Source organism: Polistes dominula, unplaced genomic scaffold (assembly GCF_049000335.1).
Source record: "Polistes dominula isolate Pdom_NZ unplaced genomic scaffold, Pdom_raw_medaka contig_82, whole genome shotgun sequence".
Taxonomy (NCBI): Eukaryota; Metazoa; Arthropoda; class Insecta; order Hymenoptera; family Vespidae; genus Polistes; species Polistes dominula.
Genome location: NW_028301046.1, coordinates 3,226,627 through 3,245,673, shown reverse-complemented (window position 1 = coordinate 3,245,673; position 19,047 = coordinate 3,226,627). Strand labels below are relative to the sequence as shown.

The 19,047-nt window shown below is 27.2% G+C and overlaps 4 protein-coding genes across 8 annotated transcripts in view; 2 read left to right on the top strand and 2 right to left on the bottom strand.

The window, feature by feature from the left end:
- Window positions 1–7,169, top strand: part of LOC107074606 (G protein-coupled receptor dmsr-1) — a 37,091-nt gene extending 29,922 nt beyond the window's left edge. For 2 of the 3 annotated variants that reach the window (XM_089175385.1, XM_089175384.1), the window contains exons 2-6: window positions 788–2,303; window positions 4,006–4,035; window positions 5,204–5,315; window positions 5,431–5,615; window positions 5,839–7,169. In XM_089175385.1, coding sequence (XP_089031511.1) covers window positions 1,729–2,303; window positions 4,006–4,035; window positions 5,204–5,315; window positions 5,431–5,615; window positions 5,839–6,253 — 1,317 coding nt within the window. In that variant the 5' untranslated portion in view covers window positions 788–1,728 and the 3' untranslated portion in view covers window positions 6,254–7,169. The remainder of the gene's footprint in view (window positions 1–787; window positions 2,304–4,005; window positions 4,036–5,203; window positions 5,316–5,430; window positions 5,616–5,838) is intronic. The other variant, XM_015336177.2, reaches the window with a different exon arrangement.
- A 147-nt stretch (window positions 7,170–7,316) lies between these two features.
- On the bottom strand, window positions 7,317–12,334 carry BBS4 (Bardet-Biedl syndrome 4). 2 transcript variants are annotated; one of them, XR_016177577.1, is made up of 11 exons: window positions 11,921–12,334; window positions 11,406–11,548; window positions 11,235–11,347; window positions 11,019–11,113; window positions 10,695–10,857; window positions 10,446–10,599; window positions 9,910–10,032; window positions 9,087–9,258; window positions 8,743–8,936; window positions 8,348–8,653; window positions 7,317–8,288 (listed from the first exon to the last, which is right to left on the bottom strand). XR_016177577.1 is itself a non-coding variant. In XM_015336176.2 (10 exons), exons 1-10 carry the CDS (start codon window positions 12,000–12,002, stop codon window positions 8,552–8,554), a joined length of 1,341 nt encoding a protein of 446 aa, XP_015191662.2. In that variant the 5' UTR covers window positions 12,003–12,334; the 3' UTR covers window positions 7,317–8,551. The 2 variants fall into 2 exon arrangements, 1 of the variants encoding a protein (XP_015191662.2); XM_015336176.2 differs by having other exon boundaries at window positions 7,317–8,653.
- A 173-nt stretch (window positions 12,335–12,507) lies between these two features.
- Window positions 12,508–18,841, top strand: LOC107074604 (solute carrier family 35 member F5). 2 transcript variants are annotated; one of them, XM_089175382.1, is made up of 10 exons: window positions 12,508–12,807; window positions 12,887–13,272; window positions 13,351–13,568; window positions 13,688–13,825; window positions 13,917–13,973; window positions 14,057–14,320; window positions 14,411–14,593; window positions 14,696–15,012; window positions 15,106–15,351; window positions 15,449–18,841. In XM_089175382.1, exons 3-10 carry the CDS (start codon window positions 13,407–13,409, stop codon window positions 15,516–15,518), a joined length of 1,437 nt encoding a protein of 478 aa, XP_089031508.1. In that variant the 5' UTR covers window positions 12,508–12,807; window positions 12,887–13,272; window positions 13,351–13,406; the 3' UTR covers window positions 15,519–18,841. The 2 variants fall into 2 exon arrangements, with proteins under 2 accessions (XP_089031508.1, XP_015191660.1); XM_015336174.2 differs by lacking the exon at window positions 12,887–13,272 and having other exon boundaries at window positions 12,509–12,807.
- LOC149031636 (uncharacterized) lies at window positions 16,391–16,954 on the bottom strand. Its single transcript, XM_089175245.1, has one exon. It carries the CDS (start codon window positions 16,952–16,954, stop codon window positions 16,391–16,393), a length of 564 nt encoding a protein of 187 aa, XP_089031371.1.
- Window positions 18,842–19,047: the final 206 nt, after the last annotated feature.

Genomic DNA, 19,047 nt, shown 5'->3' with positions numbered 1-19,047 from the left:
AAACAATTTAAACATATTGAGGATTAAAAAAAATATATATAAATGAATGAATAAAAAACGACGATAAATATATTTTTTTACAATAAATATTCAATAAACTGTAACAAATAAAAAAAATATCATTCAGGATTGAATCGCAAGGTAGTAGTAACAAAATAATAAAAAAAAAGAACATTGGAAAAATACAACTATTATTTGTCTATGCTTTCTTTTTTTTCTTTTTTTATTTTTTTATTTTTTTTATTTTACAAAACTTCACTCTCGTAGTATTTCTTTCTTCCTCGATAAATATTTGATTCAATTGATTAATGTAAAATCTTAATAAATAATCGTCGTTCTTTATCACTTTGTTGAATCAAAAAGCGTTTTAGCTAATTCAAATATTTATCATTAAGGTCAAATTTACACGTGTGGTTTATTCACTTCATGCAACAAATAATAATCAATATTCTGTTAAACTACAATACATCTCTAGTAGTTGATATTCACGTTTCAAATAAACAATTTAACATTTAACTTCACTAGTATTATTTTCCTATAGTTTATTTTATCAAAATGTTTTTCTACGTTTCGATCACGTTTCGCAAAAGTTGTATTTATTTTTTGTTAGTTTTTTTTTTTTTTTCTTTTATTTGTTTCCATTCTTTATTTACGTACACAATTCTTTCATACTATTCTACATATCTAGTATAGATATGTACGTACATATGTGTATATACACTTTTGTATAGAAAATATCATTGATACACCTCAGAGAGACTAATGAAATATTATTCTTTCTTTTCAGAAATCCTGTATTCAAAAAGAAACGTATAAAAGTGTACAATATGTATAATATCGAAAAGAAAGAAAACAACGAACTATTAGTAAACTCGATGATCCTATGAGGAAAAGTCAAAAAATCTGTTTTCATCCATTCATACGATTCCATCTAATGGGAGAAGAAATAAAAGTCGTTGTTTTCCAACCGATTAAAACGAACTTTTGCTACAAAACGAAACGTCTTTTGCAATCAGCTAAACAATTCATCACTTTTCCCCCCTTTCTCTTAAGAAAATAGTACTTTCTATAAGTCGACAACTGTTCTGGACAATCGTATATTTATCTTCAAGTTTTCCCTGGTTTAAAACTGGATCAACTGCAAATGCGGAATTCATTAAGAATAAGATAAAGTTAAGACCGCAGTAAAATGGCCATACCAAAAATCAATGAATACTATTACTACTACTACTACTACTACTACTACTACTATTAACTTTCTTAAAGGAAAATCAGAAATTATTTGTTTTATTATCTTTTGCGATAATACAAATCTAAATTCGATTAATTATTGGTGGTTTTAGTAAAAGATTAAAACAAAACAAAAATAAAAATAAAAAAAGGAAAAAAAGACCACCCACTACTTCAACGAACTTTCTCGGAAACAAGATTTATTCTACTGATCGAAAAGTTTACTACGATAATTTGTAGTAAATTTGTGGAAATGATATTTCCCGAGTGAATCGAATTTTCTTACGAAAATAAGACCGCATCAGCAACAACCGTAATCCCATTGGCAAGTTGAAATCTAACAAACATTTTCTACGAAAGCTAATACTTTCGCCAACGTCATTTTGTAATGTTAAGAAAACAGAACGATTTCACGTTTGAGAAACAAAAACATTAGAATCAAATCTAAGTATTTACTCAGATCGATAAAAGGATATTATTATTTTTGTGTAAAATGCCATGTTATGTCACGGGAATCGTGAGGATTTATATTACAAAGCATACTTGAATTCTTCGTTATTTGAATTGAAATTACTCCTACGAAATATATCGAGTATGTATTTACATCCAAATTACACCGATATATTAACTCTATATAATATTACGGCAGAAGATATCGATTACGTAAACAACTTCAGTCTTCCGCCGGAAACATCGACGACGTTTTGTTATTGCAACGGTTCCATCAGAAATTGGGCTATGAGCTATAGAATATACCATGGTTACGTAGCAATAATAGTATGCATATTTGGTACATTTGCCAATATGTTGAACATCGTTGTGTTAACCCATAAAGATATGATGATAACACCGATAAACAAAATATTAACAGGATTAGCATTTGCTGATATGTTGGTGATGTTGGAATACATACCATTTGCTGTTTACATTTATTTCGTTCTACCAAAACGACAAATCTTCCCTTACGGATGGGCCGTCTTCGTTTTATTTCATATGCACTTTACACAGGTCATTCATACCATCAGCATCGCATTAACTCTAACACTGGCTGTTTGGAGATATATCGCTTTAAGGTAAATTTATTTCAAATAGTTTTACTCTTTTCTATTGCCATAGGTAGTGTAATTATAATATTCTCTTATATAAAAAGATAATAAGAATAAATATTAAGTTTATCGGAAAGTTCTGTCCATTCTGACAAACACCGGTTCAATTTTTTAGGGATAAAACATTTTTTTTAAATGCAATATACAAATTGTCATCACACTATGATAAGAAATTATAAATAATGATAATTGATAAATATTAGTTAATTAAAGAGATATAAAAATCTATTACTTTTGTTTTATTCTTAAAATGGACAGAACTTTCCGGTAGACCTAATCGAATTTCTGATCGTATCTGTAAATATTATTTAATATAGAATGATGTTAGAAATACAATTTTGTGACGGATAAGATACGTTGAGGATGGTAAGGGAGTAAGAGTTATAAAAGGTAAGATGAAAACTTCAAAAGCACGTACGACTACTGACCGAGATACAAAATTGTGTTTTCTTAGGACGGCGTAAAGTAATATCTAATAACGTGTATTCTTTGTATTATATATAAATCTGCATAAGCTTCTTTTTCTAAGAACATAATCTGAAGTTCTTTCGCAATTTGGTTTATAAATTGCTTCATAATAATCTCCATACTTTTTCTTCTTTTTCTTTCGTTCGTTCTTGCTTCTCATTTTGTCCCTCTGTCTTCTCTTTCTAAGTTTGAATATATTATTGTCAAGCTTTTGTCACATAAATCTTCTCTTCCCTTTCTTTCTAAGTTCTCGACATTGACAACTTTTTAAATACTTTTTCTTCTTTCACCTTAATATATCACATCTCCAATTTAGTTCAAAACTTTTTTTCAACTTTGAAACTTTTGAGCTATCGAAAGTTATCAAATTTCATAACTAAATGTAATCTCGTATATATGGATATAAAAAAAAAAAACATGTGTGCATATTACACAAGAGTTAGAAGTGAAACCTTCAAATAAACAAGTTTCGAGAATAATTTATTATATAATATTATTATAATATTATTTGTACTTTTTATTTGTAATTATTTATTTAATTATTAATTTAATTATAAAAATGCGCGCCTGTTCATATGCAACCCTCCAGACACACATTGAAAATGATGCTTGCGAGCGCCATCTACTGGGACAGAATTTTTTTGCAGTCAAAACTGTTTATACGCGTATGTATGACGGGTTGCTTATCTTTCAGGCAAAACAAAATTCCGTCCCAAAAGATGGCGCTCGCAAGCAACATTTTTCAAAGTGTGTCTGGAGGGTTGCATACATACAGACGCACATCTTTATAATAATTACAAAGAAAGTAAATAATAAAACACTTTAAAAAATGTTTTACAAATCAAATATTTTTATATAAATAATGATAAAAATTGAATTCCAATATTGTAATTAATTTATGCATATTTTTAGAATAATAATTAGTATTTTATAATATATGAAATAAAAATAAAAAATCATCAATTTTTATTTTTATTATGTATAAGCATATATATAAATACTTATACATAATATATATATTATACATACATACATATAAGAATAATATATAGTGCCTTGTAAAAAAATATTCTTCATAAACGTTACTTACGTACAAATTGCTTTGAAATATTTTCTGAGATAATAGAGAAATGACGAGAGCTCGTACTATCTTTTCAAAGATATTGCCCTGACTCATTGAACTTTATTTTTGTTCATATAGAAATTCTCCGGGAGCAAAATTTAACCCAATGTAAGTAAATAGGTACTAAACGTTTCTTGTCAACCCTTTTATTGTTTATGCATCACTCGAATCATATGAGAGAGACTATTAATTGAAACAAATTTATTATTTATGTTTTGAAATTGAATGTAACAAATTAAATGTAACATTTATTACACAATTTTGTCAAGAAATTTTCTTAATTGCAATCCGTTGTTATCTTTTATTATTCCATTTAAACATTTGAAAAAATTAATAATAATTATAGATTTTTCATTACATTTTTTGCCAACAAAAAATATACAATTATATCATACATGATGTTTCTTTGTTTTACCGCAGACATATAATAATTACACGCATTTTTTTATTGCATAAAATATATATATATATATAAACGAAAATTAAAACGTCAAATGATAAAAAATTGTTAGCCAATAACCAGAGCTAAAATGAAAAGTTATTAAATAATTTTAATTAATTTACATTTGGTAAATACGTAATTATACGAATTTAAAAGTAAATGTTCGAATTATAGTCCAAATAATAGTTGAATTATTTCAAGATAAAAAAATCATATTATAAAAAGGTAAAAACTTTGTTAACGAGATAACAAAAAATTACATTTCGTTTTATACGTAGTTTTTAATTTCTTTTTATTAAATAGTAGAAGAGTAGACTTAAGGGAAACAAAACGATTCCACTTTGACCATAAAGAAACATCAAAAAATTACGCTCGTTAGATGTACGTTTTATTGTAGCAACATACTTGTTGCCTGTCTCAACATAAGATTTTTATGGGTGTTGCAAAGAAATCTCGGTATTATAAAGAAATATAAATTCATACTCGACCTTCTCTTGAAATTTCTTTCTTTCTTTTCTTATTTTTCAAATTTTCTTTAAGTTAATTATTAGAGCTTCGCAAAAGAAGCGCAATAATTGAAAAAGAAGAAAGGTGAAATTTCATGAGAAAAATAAATAAAAAAGAAATAAGAAGATATTTAAATAAATAAACTTTTTCTTTTCTTTGTCCATCTATCGATCTTCCTAAAGAAATTTATTATATTACATAAACAAAACGTGTATTTCTCGTAACGGAAATGAAAATGTGGAGGTGGTGGAGGTGGAGGAGGAGGAGGATTCGTGTATTGTTCAAAATTCATTGTTACAATGTATCATCCGTTGATACGTGTTTCAGGTTTCTGCAATACAACCACGCATGGTGCACACCTACTCGTTGCAAGATAGCTCTATGGTGTTGCGTTTTGGCACCATTGATCGCATGTGCACCAAGCTATTTTGTCTTTGGCGTGAGTAGATTTTCATAGCAATCGATACTACTATAATAGACTTCTCATTGATTCATAGCTTTTGGAATCTGCATCAAAGGATATGTAACAAATAATCTTACTACTTGATACATAGATAAGGGATCAAATTGTCTGTGAAAATGGAACTAAAGAAATCTTGTATCATGTGGATACCGATTATTCAAGAGACAAAGGATTTATCTATCAACTTAATTTTTGGATACTTGGTGTTGTCGTTAAACTTATGCCCTGTGTTATACTTACCATCATTATATGTTGGTTAATTAAAACACTTTGCAGGTATATTACACAATATATAGTATTTTAATTTAGTAATAATAATTTTAAAATATATATATATATATATATATATATATATATATATATATATATTTATTTTGATAATATTTTATAATAATAATTTAATATAATAATTTTGTTGAAACTTTGATATACCTCGTACTTCATTGAAATTTATTTTGTTGTCTAAAACAATTGTGTTAAATTTAAAATTAATATTCAGGACGAAAGATCGGAAAAAGGCTTTAAAGAATTACAATCAACCTTTAATGAAGAACCTACCGATAAGTAATGGTTCGGTGATACCACGAAAACCAAGCAAGAATGAAAAACATGCTGACAGAACAACAAGAATGCTCGTTGCCGTTCTATTCCTTTTTTTAATTACAGAAATACCGCAGGGTGTTTTAGGCCTTTTATCTGGAATTCTAGGTGATTGCTTCTTCCGTAATTGCTATCATAATTTTGGCGAGATAATGGACATTTTAGCATTATTAAATGGTGCTATTAATTTTATACTTTATTGCTTAATGTCTCGACAATTTCGTACATCATTCAGACAACTTTTTAAACCAAAAATCATCAAAAAGTTACAACCGCACACTCAACAAACCGACGTACAAAGTACTTACGTATGATATAAATTACAACCTTTAAAAGATACTTGTTTATAAATTATATTTTATTATTACATTACGAGATATCAATTTTATGGCTCGATAAAATTAAAAAAAAGAAAAAAAAAGTCGAGTACATGTAAAAGAAAAAAAAAGGGACAAAATTTCAAATGTGCCGAATAGATAAATTAAATAATTGCCAATTATTTTTTTTTATTCCGAAGTAAATATTTTTTGATAATTTTCATTTGTCGCGCGTATATAAATATACAAATGCCATATTTAAATTATAAATATATAACTTATGTCTCTTATTGAGATATATATTAAAATATATCAAAATGAAACATCATTTTACCAAGAACAAAAAAATTCTAGTGATAATCTGCAAAACGACAAGCATCCAACAAATGGAAACTTTTAATAGATAATAAATTAATAATTTATTCATTTAGATAAAACGAGTTCTGGGACACTCATTATATCGTTCTTCCAGATAAAAATGTTATCAAACCATAAATAAATGTTTTATTTTTATTTTTATCTACGCTAACTTAATTTCTAAACTTTTATTGGACTTTGGCTTGAAGTCCAAGAAATTCGATGAAATCTAACACGATAGTTTGCACGTTCTTGATTAAAAAGAATAAGAAAGAAATATTAGCTTACATTAAAATGCTAAGTAAGTTTTTAGAGAGTAGGATGTAAAGTCAATTAAGTATCTATTAAAATTTCTTGCATCGTTAGTTTAAAGTATAATAAGATAAATAAGAAGAAAGAATATTTCTTTTGCCAAGATAATATAACGTATATAAATATAATCCATCGTTAATATAAGATCTTTATCATTAATAACAATTTATCATATTTAAAATATACGTCCATCGCGATATTCACGATAAACTTGCAAGCAATAATTATCTTCCTTCTTCTTTTATTTCAATTTAAAATAAATATTAATTATATATATATATACGTGTGTGTGTGTATGTGTGTGTGTGTAGATTCAATCCTATCAATTTATATATAACAGCTTACGACGAGAATTACAAAATCTCATTTATTTGCTAATTATCAATATTTCTATATAAAAATAAACATTTTTATTTGTTTTTATATAATATATATTTCTAATACCATATATGTATATACATATAAATATGGTATACGTAAGATAAAAATATTATTCAAAAAGAAAAGTAAATTTTCCATAAATACAAATATTTCTTGCATTCTAATTGCAAGCGTTTATTTAAAACGAAAAAATAAACACGTAACTGTGTAAACGAGTTATATATATATATATTCTATTTATGTATTTAAATGTATGTGATAAAATATGTAATCGAAAAATCGTTTAATAATATTCCAATGTTATATGCAACATATAAAAAAAAAAAATTCATTTAATTCATCATATACGTAATAAAATCTTTCTATCGATCAAATTTCTCATCTTCTAAATAATTCTTATAAAATATATGAAAAATAAATAAGTAAATATAATACTTTAAACATCGATATGTTATGATGTTCAAATTCCCATAAAACTTTTCATTCATAATATTATAATAAAATAAAATAAACGAAATGTTACTATTCTCTCTGTGGGAATTTTATGTCATAGAATTAACTCAAATTTTAAGATTTTAATCGAAGACTCCATTGTTTTATCGATGTCATTATTTATATAAGATAGTTTATGAGAAAGCTTTTAAAAAGAAAAAATATATATTTACAACAAAAAATTTTGTATGAATAATAGAATTAATTAATAATATATATATATTTATATTTGCTTTTTATATATTGCATAATTATATATATATACGTATATATACATGTCAATTTAAATATTACACACATATTTATAATTAATATAATACATATAGTATTTAAAAAGTATATAATTCTTTTAATTAAATACATGTTGCATTTATTCAATGTGTACGCTCTCCTCCTCAATGAATAAAATTAGTAACTCACACATCGATAATTAATATTAAAATGATATTTATAAAATATTTCTATCTTATATTGAATTATTAATATCTTCCTAAAAATGAAAAATCTTTGAAATTATTGTACAAGTGTTTGAAATAAAAATTGACTTACTTTATATCTTCAGTGATGATTACAGGATGACGATGAACATAAAGAAAAAGTGTTTTTTCTAAATAAAACCTAAAAACATATCTTGTATTGCTAAAGTTTATATATTAAAATACAAAGCATATTAATGATTGTCACGTTCATATAAATAATTAATAATTGTTAATCTTCATTTTATATATTAAAACTTTTTAAATAATTTTTCTCTTAATTACTAAGTAACTGTTGCTGTTGTTGTTGTTGTTGTTGTTGTTGTTGTTGTTGCTGTTGTTGTAATTTAACTGATAGCTTTTTCGCCATTTGTACTATCTGTTACACATAAAAAAAAGAAACATAAATAACAATATAAGATTTTTAAAGAGAATAAAATATGAGAAAAAGCAAATCTAATAAATCACCTGCAAGTCAACATCGATAACAGCCATAATGTCGTTCAAAGCCGATAATATTTCCGAAGCTTCTATGGTCTTTCCAATGGCATCAAGAATTACAGCATAATTAATGAGTACTAATGGATCTTGAGGAGACAAAGAATGAGCTTTGTCTAAAGCTTTTTCAGAACCTTCTAGGTCATCGAGTCTTTTAAGAGCCACTATTAAAAGTGCATTTTCTTCAATCGATAAATAACGATAAATCTTGTTATATATGTTTATAAATATCCTAATATTTTGTATGTCAATTTTAATGTAATAAAAAAGTCATATCAAAAAATAAAATAATATACTAATCATAATGCACTTACATCCAAGTAAAAGATACGGCATTGGATTCTTTGATGCTGCATTAACAGCAGCGCATAAATAAATTGCAGCTGATGCTGGTTGTCCGGTTGTAAGAAATACTACACCCAAATTATAAACTGGTAAGAATGCTAATGGGTTCAGATAATGAGCTCTTTTCAAACAACTAATAGCCTGAAATTAAATAACACAATTTAATATTTATTATTCATATTATATTAGGTCGAGTCATAAGTAACTATCGATGCGTCTATGTAGAATCTATTTTTCGTATTTACCTACTATAAGTCACCAAAACAAATGAATTTTTGATATCACTGTGTAGATGAGAATTCAGTTAGTCTTCTGTCAACTTTTTTATGTAGTCAATGTTACATTTAACCATTTTTCTTAACTTCTGAAATGGATAGTAAAAAGTGCATATTCGACATGTAATGCTTTAGGAATTTAAACAAGGCGATAACACTAAAGTGGCAGCTGAAAAAATATACAGCGTATATGGTGCAGAATTGATAACTGATAGGGCAGTCAGAAATTGGTTTGTAAAATTTCGTTCTAAAGATACGACCTTAAAAGGCAAACCGAGTGTAGGACGTTTTTCTAACTTTGACGAACCTTTTAAAGGTAATATTGGAGCAAAATTCAATAGATACACGTCCAACAGATACAAAGAGTACAAAAAAAACTCCATGAAAAGTGTCCTGCACTTATTAGTGGCAGAAACGCTATTCTTAGTCTCATAAAAACGGAATTTATTTATCACTCGACCTAATATTTTTTCTTTTTTTTTTTTTTATAGTTTTCATATGCAATTGTATTACTTACAGCAACGAATTTTTGTTTTCCATAAAAGCACATACCAACATTGTTCCAAAGAGCCGACGATTCTGGCGTTAATTGAGCCGCTGTTTTATATTTAGACAATGCTACGTCGTATTCACGATTTTTCTGAAATAAAAGAAGACAAAAAAAAACAAAGAAATTTAATTGTCAATTATCGAACGAAACTCAATACCGTTCATCAATGGATATTTATCTGAAATACCTAATGAAATTTCTCTACAATCTAACGAAAAACCATCATATACTAATGTTACCTTTTAATAATTGTCTACCTGCACACGCACATGCGTGTATTTATATCTTCACATTATATTTCTACATCTTATTAAAAAAAGTCAATTTATTCTTGAAAAATAATATTTTCATATTATTTTAAAATTTAAATAACGTATAACTACTACCATTTAATAATCTCACAGCTTGCAATTAGACTGATTTCATATAATTACCAATTGTAATATTTGATTTTTATTAAACATAAAAATAATAATTACATGTTATTTTTTTATTCGACTCACTTGCATTATAAAGGCAATTGGCAAAAGAGCTTTCGAACAATTAGACGTGTGAGCTAAAGTTATTCCAAATTGTTGAAATGCTCTTTGAACGTCACCTATTCTTAGATATAACAAACCTAATTCTGTAGACACTGTCACACTCTCAGGATTTCCACTAAATTAATGAATAATTTTATATCGGATTAATTATAGTTCGATTAAAATATCTATGAAATTATATCATTATTTTCATTATTGATTAAAACATACTTTAATGCAGCAATATACATATTTTTAGCTTCTACTATTTGATCTTCCATCAGGTGAACTCTTGCAAGAGCAAGATAGGGTAATTCATTTTTTGTTAATTCGATCGATCTCTTAAATTGTTTTTTAGCTTCTTGTAATTGATCTAACTTAACATAACATTCTCCTACAAAAAAAAAGTGGGATTTGATTCATCAACGTTCCTTTCATTTCACACGATAAAAAAAAAATACAAAAATCTAATGAATTTAATAATTGATAAACAATCAATAAAAAATATACATTTTATAATTATTTAATTTATTAAATAATTCAATCAATAATTACCAAGACTATGATATATTTCCCAATCGGGTAAAATACTTGTTTTTTCCGCTTCCAAATAAACTTCAACCGCGCGTTTATGGCTACCCATTATCAATCTAAAAGAAATACTTAAGATAATCAAATTCTACTTATACGAATGCGAGATAATAAATATGATCGTGTAAAAAAATAAAATAATTCTTGAAATATATATAAAAAAAATATACAAGTACTCACAAGGATTTAGCTATTTGTTTAACGTTATTAACGTTAGATGAATTTACATTGTAAGCTGCTTGAAAACTGTCTAAAGAATCTTGAATTTTACCTTCTTTTCTCAAAATAAGACCCTAAGAAATGAAAAATTCAAATAATATTATAAATTTTGTCTAATATTAGAAAACTTACCTTTAAATAATTAGCATATTCATTATGACCATTTGATTTTATTAATTCTTCCTCAATAAGAATTTTACATATCTTATGTTCGCGTCTCGTATAATGACGATGCAATAACCAATTACGAATTTCTATTGATGGTATGTCCACAACTAAATACATTTAAATCAAAATTAATTTCTTCTTATATTGACATTTGCCGTGAATTTATTATTATAATTTTATTATTTTATTTAATTTAGCCGGAAATTATGAAAAGTCATTTATTTCGTAATATAGGTATGACCTAAATTAATAATAATTATTAGAAATAAACTAATTTATTTTTCATTATACAGTTAAAAGTTTTGTAGTTAAAAATTTTACAGTCATTTCATAATACATTATTGCCGGCTAAATTAATTTTTAATACAATAATAATATGAAAACAATATGTAACAAATGAAAAATTGGAAAGATATCGTATTTTTGATTTGTTTGAATTTTTGTTAGTATACGTATCACCTTAGTAACAAATATAATACCTTTCTTCGTTCTGTCATCTCTCAATCGCTGTGAAACTGTTGGTTGTTGAATACGTCCGTTGCTCAGTGTATTGTTTGCCATTATCAGTATACTACTTCGTTTATTTAAAATTCCTTTCCCGATAAAGTATGTAGTTAACTAGTATTCATGCTACTCGAATATCATTCGCATAATCGAAGAATCTGTTGTGTTAGCCGTAACTCTGGCAACCATTAACTTCTAAATCTTTAGACACAAATTATGGATCAAGAAGATACATTTATAAAATATAAAAAATATCAGGTAATATATATGTCAATTTATTTTTATTTAAAAAAAAAAAACTAACAATTTTTATTTGTATCTTTCTTTAATAAATATAATCAATTTTCATGATTATTTTTATCTGTTCTATTAATACCGAATGAGATATAAAAGAAAAATTATTGTTTTTGTATTCTATATTCTATTTATTTCTTTTTGTTTTTATTTTTACTATAATAAATAAATAAATATATATATATATATAATATTTACAACTTATTGTGTTATGTAGTAAATATTTTAATTCATATTCTACAAGCAGCGCCAAAGTGGCGATAAACATAACTACGGAACGTCATCTGAAAATTAATATGGCCAGAAACGTTTTTCATTACGTGATAACAAGATATAAATGTTGAAATAACAGTGAAAGTACAAGGAAATCGCTAAAAATATTTCCAAATATAAATTTGTTATTGTAATAAGATAAATCAAATAAATACGTTATTTAGTATAATAATAATAATAATTTAAAAAAAAATATGCTTCTCGACTACTCATTTCAAGATGTAAAAATAGAATTTATTCTAATACGATAGATTGATCGTGAAGTGTTTTGAAGAACAGATGTTATCTGCTTGCGGTAAGTTTCTTATCAATAAGTCATTCATTTTATTATCAAATTAAATATTCTACCAAAAAGTATTTTTTTATTTTTATAGGTTATTTTCAAACGATATAACTTCGTAATGTATATATACACTCACAGTTATTCCACCTGTTACCTACTTGAATACTACTATCTAAAATTATGTCAATTTCATTATTTTTATATAACAAATAATCAAACGTTATTGATGTTAAACGTATGTCACGTTTTTTATATTACATAAATGTACAGTTGTTCACATTAAGCCTTGAAATACTTCCTTATTTACTCTCATATATACATTTTTACATTGTTTTATTAGACTGTATTATAGACCACATATGTTACATATATTAAATTGATTAATAGCATAGTGTTACATTAAATGGATATATCTCTTATACGAATATACAAAGTGTACATGATGTATACAATTTTTTATTTCATATATTTTCAATGGTAATATATATATATATGTATATAAATAATATCTTTTCACAAATTTTCTTTTTAAATATTTTAATCATTTAATTTCAGTGACTGAGACAAATATGAGCCCATAAATGTAAAAATAGTATAAAATATTTTACAAAATGAGTTGTTCTGTGGAATTAAGACAACGCAGACAACAGGGGATGACGGAGGATCCTCATAGGCTTGCAGCAATGATGAATAAATCACAGAGACTGGTTTTAGGACTTTTGGTTTTATTATTGGTTGATATCATTTGGGTTTCAAGCTCCGAATTGACAAAAGTAAGATTGTTGTTTAACGACTGTATGATAACTTATTTGCCATTTTAAGTATTTTATACAGATTTATTTAGAAACTTAGCGATAATTGTATTTTATACAGTCACTAATTTATATTTCAGTATATTTATAGAGAAGCAGCTTTTGAAAAGCCATTTTTTAGTACATATATAAAAACATCTATGTTTACTCTTTATTTACTTGGTTTATGCTTTTGGCCCCCATGGCGGGATCAATGTAATAGGCCAGCCACTTATATGGTATGCATACAAACAACAAATATTTTTGTAAAAAATTTTATTGATAGTGCAGCGCTTACCTAAATGATAATTTGTTGATTCAAACATTTAGTTCATAGACCCAAATGTCGAAGATGATAACTTCTACACAGAAGCTAATACAAGTTTGGTAAAAATCATTTGATATCTTCATTAATTTATAGTTGCTTTCAATATGAAACATTAATTATATCAAAATTGATATTATTTTAGAGTGATCCAACATTTGTACCAATAAAAACACCTGATCATTGTGAGCGTTCATCTGGCACAGAAAGTGATGATTCTTCTATTCGATCTGTAAGATTTAGCAAATTAGCTGAAGTCAGGCATATGTCAGAAACTGACGCTACAGAAGCTTTATTAGCCAGATTAAGTTATCAAGCAAGCATCAGAGCCGGGGAACACGCTCGACGACAAGCTAATAAGTTTTCTGTTCAAAAAGTAGCAAAAATAGCACTTATGTTTTGTTTATTTGTAAGTAATATCTCTTAGTAATTATATTAAAAATATAATCTAACTTATAATTAATAATTTATTACATACATTCACTTTTTTGTATTTTAGTGGTTCTTAGCAAATTACGCTTTTCAAATAGCATTGTCTGAAACAGAAGCTAGTGTTGTCACAGTACTATCTTCTACATCGAGTTTATTCACTCTATTCCTTGCTGCCTTTTTTCCAAGTAATGGAGGAGATAAATTTACATTATCAAAACTAGTTGCAGTAACTGTTAGCATATTTGGATTAGTAAGTTTTTTTATTTCCTTACATCTTTTTAAATGAAAAGTAAATTTATGATTTAAAACAAGAATTTATCGTGATTAAATTATATATTTTTGTACATTTCAGGTATTAGTTGGTCTTTCAGATTTAACTATAGAAATTAGTAGAATACCAACAGGTATAATATTGGCTCTAGTCAGTGCATTTTTTTATGCAGCATATATTGTATTTTTGAAAAGAAAAGTCGACCACGAAGATAAGATGAATATACCAATGTTTTTTGGATTTGTGGGACTTTTCAATTTAACACTTTTATGGCCATTATTTTTTATTCTTCATTATGGCCATTGGGAAGAATTTGAATGGCCTGATACTCATCAGTGGACATTTTTAATAATTAATGGATTAATTGGCACTGTCTTAAGCGAAGTTCTTTGGCTATGGTAAAATTAAAAACAAATAAAAGCAATTATTTTATTATTCAATAATTTATCAACTTTTCTGGCTATAATATTCATTCGTTTTAATATTATCAGGGGATGTTTTCTGACATCGTCTCTAATAGCAACATTGGCTATTAGTTTAACAATGCCAATGTCAATGATAGCTGATGTTCTATTAAAAAAGGTTCAGTATCCTTGCATTTTTTACTTAGGAACCATTCCAATGTTATTTGCATTTTTGACTGTATCTATACTATCCCATTATGATAATTGGGATCCTGTTATGGATTTAATAAAGAGACTGTATCTCTGGATTTGTCGAAAAAATAGATCTACAAGGTACCGTAACTATATAATCTATATAAGTAAAATAACAAATAACAAAATGCGGTATTCTTATAAGATAAAAAGATATAGAATGTAATTAATTTTATAGATTACCAGATCTAGAAGCAGAACAGACAGAATCACTCATAGGAATAAATAATGGTGAACACGAAGCTTGATTCGACAATAAAAACAGTCGCGTAATATGCAAATGTTTTCTGTAAATCTATACAAAGGTAATCTATATTTTTTTTATGCCAAAAGCCATTTTATAAAAAATATATATTAAGTTCAAAAATCCTTTATATACACACATCAAAAAAAAGTTTTGCATCACCTCGGTTCCAAGAGTTTCAGAACCTTTACATACAAATGGAATAGAGATCAACACAAATAACATTTCAGCTGTTTTTACTGCTCATGAAAACCACACATTGCATGTTGTACCATCATACAGCTAGACTTTCAGAAGTTGTGGTCCAGATAGCAGTCCACACCAGTACCTTTAATATCCAATAGCACGTCTTCTTGCATTGATGCATGCATGTATTCGTCGTGGCATACTATCTACAAGTTCATCAAGGCACTGTTGGTCCAGATTATCCCACTCTTCAACGGCGATTCGGTGTAGATCTGTCAGAGTGGTTGGTGGGTCAAGTCGTCCATAAATAGCCCTTTTCAATCTATCCCAGGCATGTTCGATAGGGTTCATGTCTGGAGAACATTCTGGCCACTCTAGTCGAGCGATGTCGTTACCTTGAAGAAAGTCATTCACAAGATGTGCATGATGAGGGCGAGAATTGTTGTCCATGAAGACGAATGCCTCTCCAATATTCTGCCGATATGATTGCATTATAAGTCGGAGAATGTTATTTGTGTATCGTGAAGTCGTTTCGGTGCCTTCCATGATCACCAGTGGCGTACATCGGCCTCACATAATGCCACCCCAAAACATCAGAGAATCACCACTTTGCTGCACTCGCTGGACAGTGTTCCTAAGACGTTCAACCTGACCAAGTTGCCTTCAAGCACGTCCCCGATGATTGTCTGGTTAAAGGCTTATGCGACACTTATCGGTGAAGAGTACGTGATGCCAATTCTGATGGGTCCATTCAGCATGTTTTTGGGCCCATCTGTACCGCGCTGCATGGTGTCGATGCTGCAAAGATGGACCTCGCCCTTGCGCATCATGCAATCTATTGCGCACAGTTTGATTCATAATACGACGTCCTATGGCTGCACAAAAAGTATTATTCAATATAGTGGCGTTGCTGTCAGGGTTCCTCTGAGCTGAAATCCGTAAGTAGCGGTCATCCACTGCACTAGTAACGCTTGGGCGGCCTGAGCGAGGCATGTCATTGACAGTTCCTGTATCTTTGTACCTCCTCCATGTCCGAACAACATCGCTTTGATTCACATTGAGACTCCTAGAAACTTCCCTTGATGAGAGCCCTTCTTGACATAAAGTAACAATGCAGACGCGATCAAACTGTGGTATTGACCTTCTAGGCATGAGAACTACAGACAACACAACCAGTGTACCTCCTTCCTGGTGGAATGACTGGAATTGATCAGCTGTTATACCCCCTCCGTCTAATAAGCACTGCTCATGCATGTTTGTTTACACTTTGTGCAGGTTTAGTGACATCTATAAACAGTCAAAGGGACTGTGTCTTTGATACAATATACACAGTCAACGTTTATGTTCAGGAGACCTTGTAACCGAGGTGATGCAAAACTTTTTTTTATGTATATATATACGTAGGCTGGAACTTAAATAGTGGCAACTATTTATTCACAACCAAACCAAAGGGTTACATGTTTGCTCCTGTTACTGTCCTTCAAAGTAGTCACCAGCGTTGTGTAGAATCCGTTGCCAGCGATGTGGAAGGCGTATTATACCATTAGCAGAGCCTGTTCTGTTGATGGTGCGACAGAACAAGCTCTGTTAACGATATACTACGCCTTCCAAATCGCTGGCAACGGATTCTACACAACGCTGGTGACTACTTTGAAGGACAGTAACAGGAGCAAACATGTAACTCTTTTGTATCGGTTGTGAATAAATAGTTGCCACTATTTAAGTTCAAACCTACGTATATAAAGATATATGATATATTCAATATGATATAATCAAATATGTAAAATAATTGTTGCACATAAAATATCTTTTAAAAATTTATGTTTATCGTAAAAAAAAAAAATAATAGTAAAGAAAACGGCTTTAACACCAATAATAAAATGAAGGTATTATATATAACTGGTCAAAGTAATTATAACATTAATATTTGTCTCTTCAGTTCAAAATATTATAATACTGCCAGACAATAATAATTATTTATTTGAAATGAAGCTTACATTGATGTTTTTGTTTTAAATATTGTATATCTGTAAACTACCTCTGTGCAAGAAAGTATTGGCATAAATTTACAATTTTTTTATGATATATATATACATATATATTTAGTTATATGTATATATATATCAATTATGTTTGATTTTACCAATAATTTAACTGAGAAACATCAATGAGAAAAAGAGAGAGAGAGAGATAGAGAAATATATATACAAATATTGAATATTTCAACTGTTTCATAAAAATTTGCAAATTTTATTCAAATAAAAATAGATATTATCTGCAAATTTGTTATATCTCATAAAAAAAAAAAAGAAAAAAGTTTTAATTAAATAACATTTGCATTAATTCAAAAAATTATAACAATATATCATACATAACAAAAAAAAATAAAATTAATTCAAATTATGTAAATATTCAATACTCAAAGTATCATTTAATGTGCAATTCTTTAAATTGTTAAACTTTATGAATGTTGAAAGATACATGACTAAGAAGTATTTTATAAAGTATTATACTATTATCGCGTAATATGTCTTGTTTTGCTATACATATATATATTATTGTTTTATATTTTCAATATCGTATAAATTTTTGTTATAATTCTTGAAAAAAAAAAGAAACAATCTATGCATTACGTACTTACATTAATTTCAAATTAATTATTTAAATGAAATATTTCTCTGGCAATTTTAATAACTAATATCTGTATGAAAATGTAAACGTATAAATAATTTTTTGGACCAATTAGGAATTATAATAATAAATTGAACGCAAAGTGTGGAAAATATAATGAATATATTAAAATGCATATTAATTTTATAATATTCAATTAGAGGTATTCATTAGCTTTATATCATATTTGTCATGTCTAGTCAATATGTTTCTATTGTCACACATTCCTTTGTTAGAAAGTAACTTGAAATACAATTGAATTGTTATTTTAATAAAAAAAAAAAAAGAAAAGTAATAATAATTATTATTATTATATATAGACATATTTTGTTATATGATTATAAATTTCGTTGGTAAGAAATATAATATTAAATATTTCTCCTAACCTAAGAAGTAAATGCGCACAATTTCAATGCTATATGTTGCTGGATAAAAAAAAAAACAAAAATAAAAATAACTATTGTAAAGTTTTTTAGGATTTTATTAAATATTTATTACTTTTCTAAATTTTAACTCTATAGTTATACTATATTATATGTGAAATATATATATATATATATATATAAATATATATAAATAGTACGAATGTTAAAGATGTCTTCTCTAAATGTTAAGGATTATTATTACATGATTAAAAATGGTAGTAATATTGTGATATTTATATCATCAGTGCGCAA

Coding starts and splice junctions, on each gene's coding strand:
- BBS4 (XM_015336176.2), bottom strand. CDS start 12,002: ATGGCAAACAATACACTGAGCAACGGACGTATTCAACAACCAACAGTT. Junction 11,114..11,234: donor AAACAAATAGCTAAATCCTT/GTGAGTACTTGT, acceptor TATTTCTTTTAG/ATTGATAATGGGTAGCCATA. Junction 8,654..8,742: donor TTATCGATGTTGACTTGCAG/GTGATTTATTAG, acceptor TATGTGTAACAG/ATAGTACAAATGGCGAAAAA.
- LOC107074604 (XM_089175382.1), top strand. CDS start 13,407: ATGAGTTGTTCTGTGGAATTAAGACAACGCAGACAACAGGGGATGACG. Junction 14,594..14,695: donor CTGTTAGCATATTTGGATTA/GTAAGTTTTTTT, acceptor TGTACATTTCAG/GTATTAGTTGGTCTTTCAGA. Junction 15,013..15,105: donor AGCGAAGTTCTTTGGCTATG/GTAAAATTAAAA, acceptor TAATATTATCAG/GGGATGTTTTCTGACATCGT.
- LOC149031636 (XM_089175245.1), bottom strand. CDS start 16,954: ATGCATGAGCAGTGCTTATTAGACGGAGGGGGTATAACAGCTGATCAA.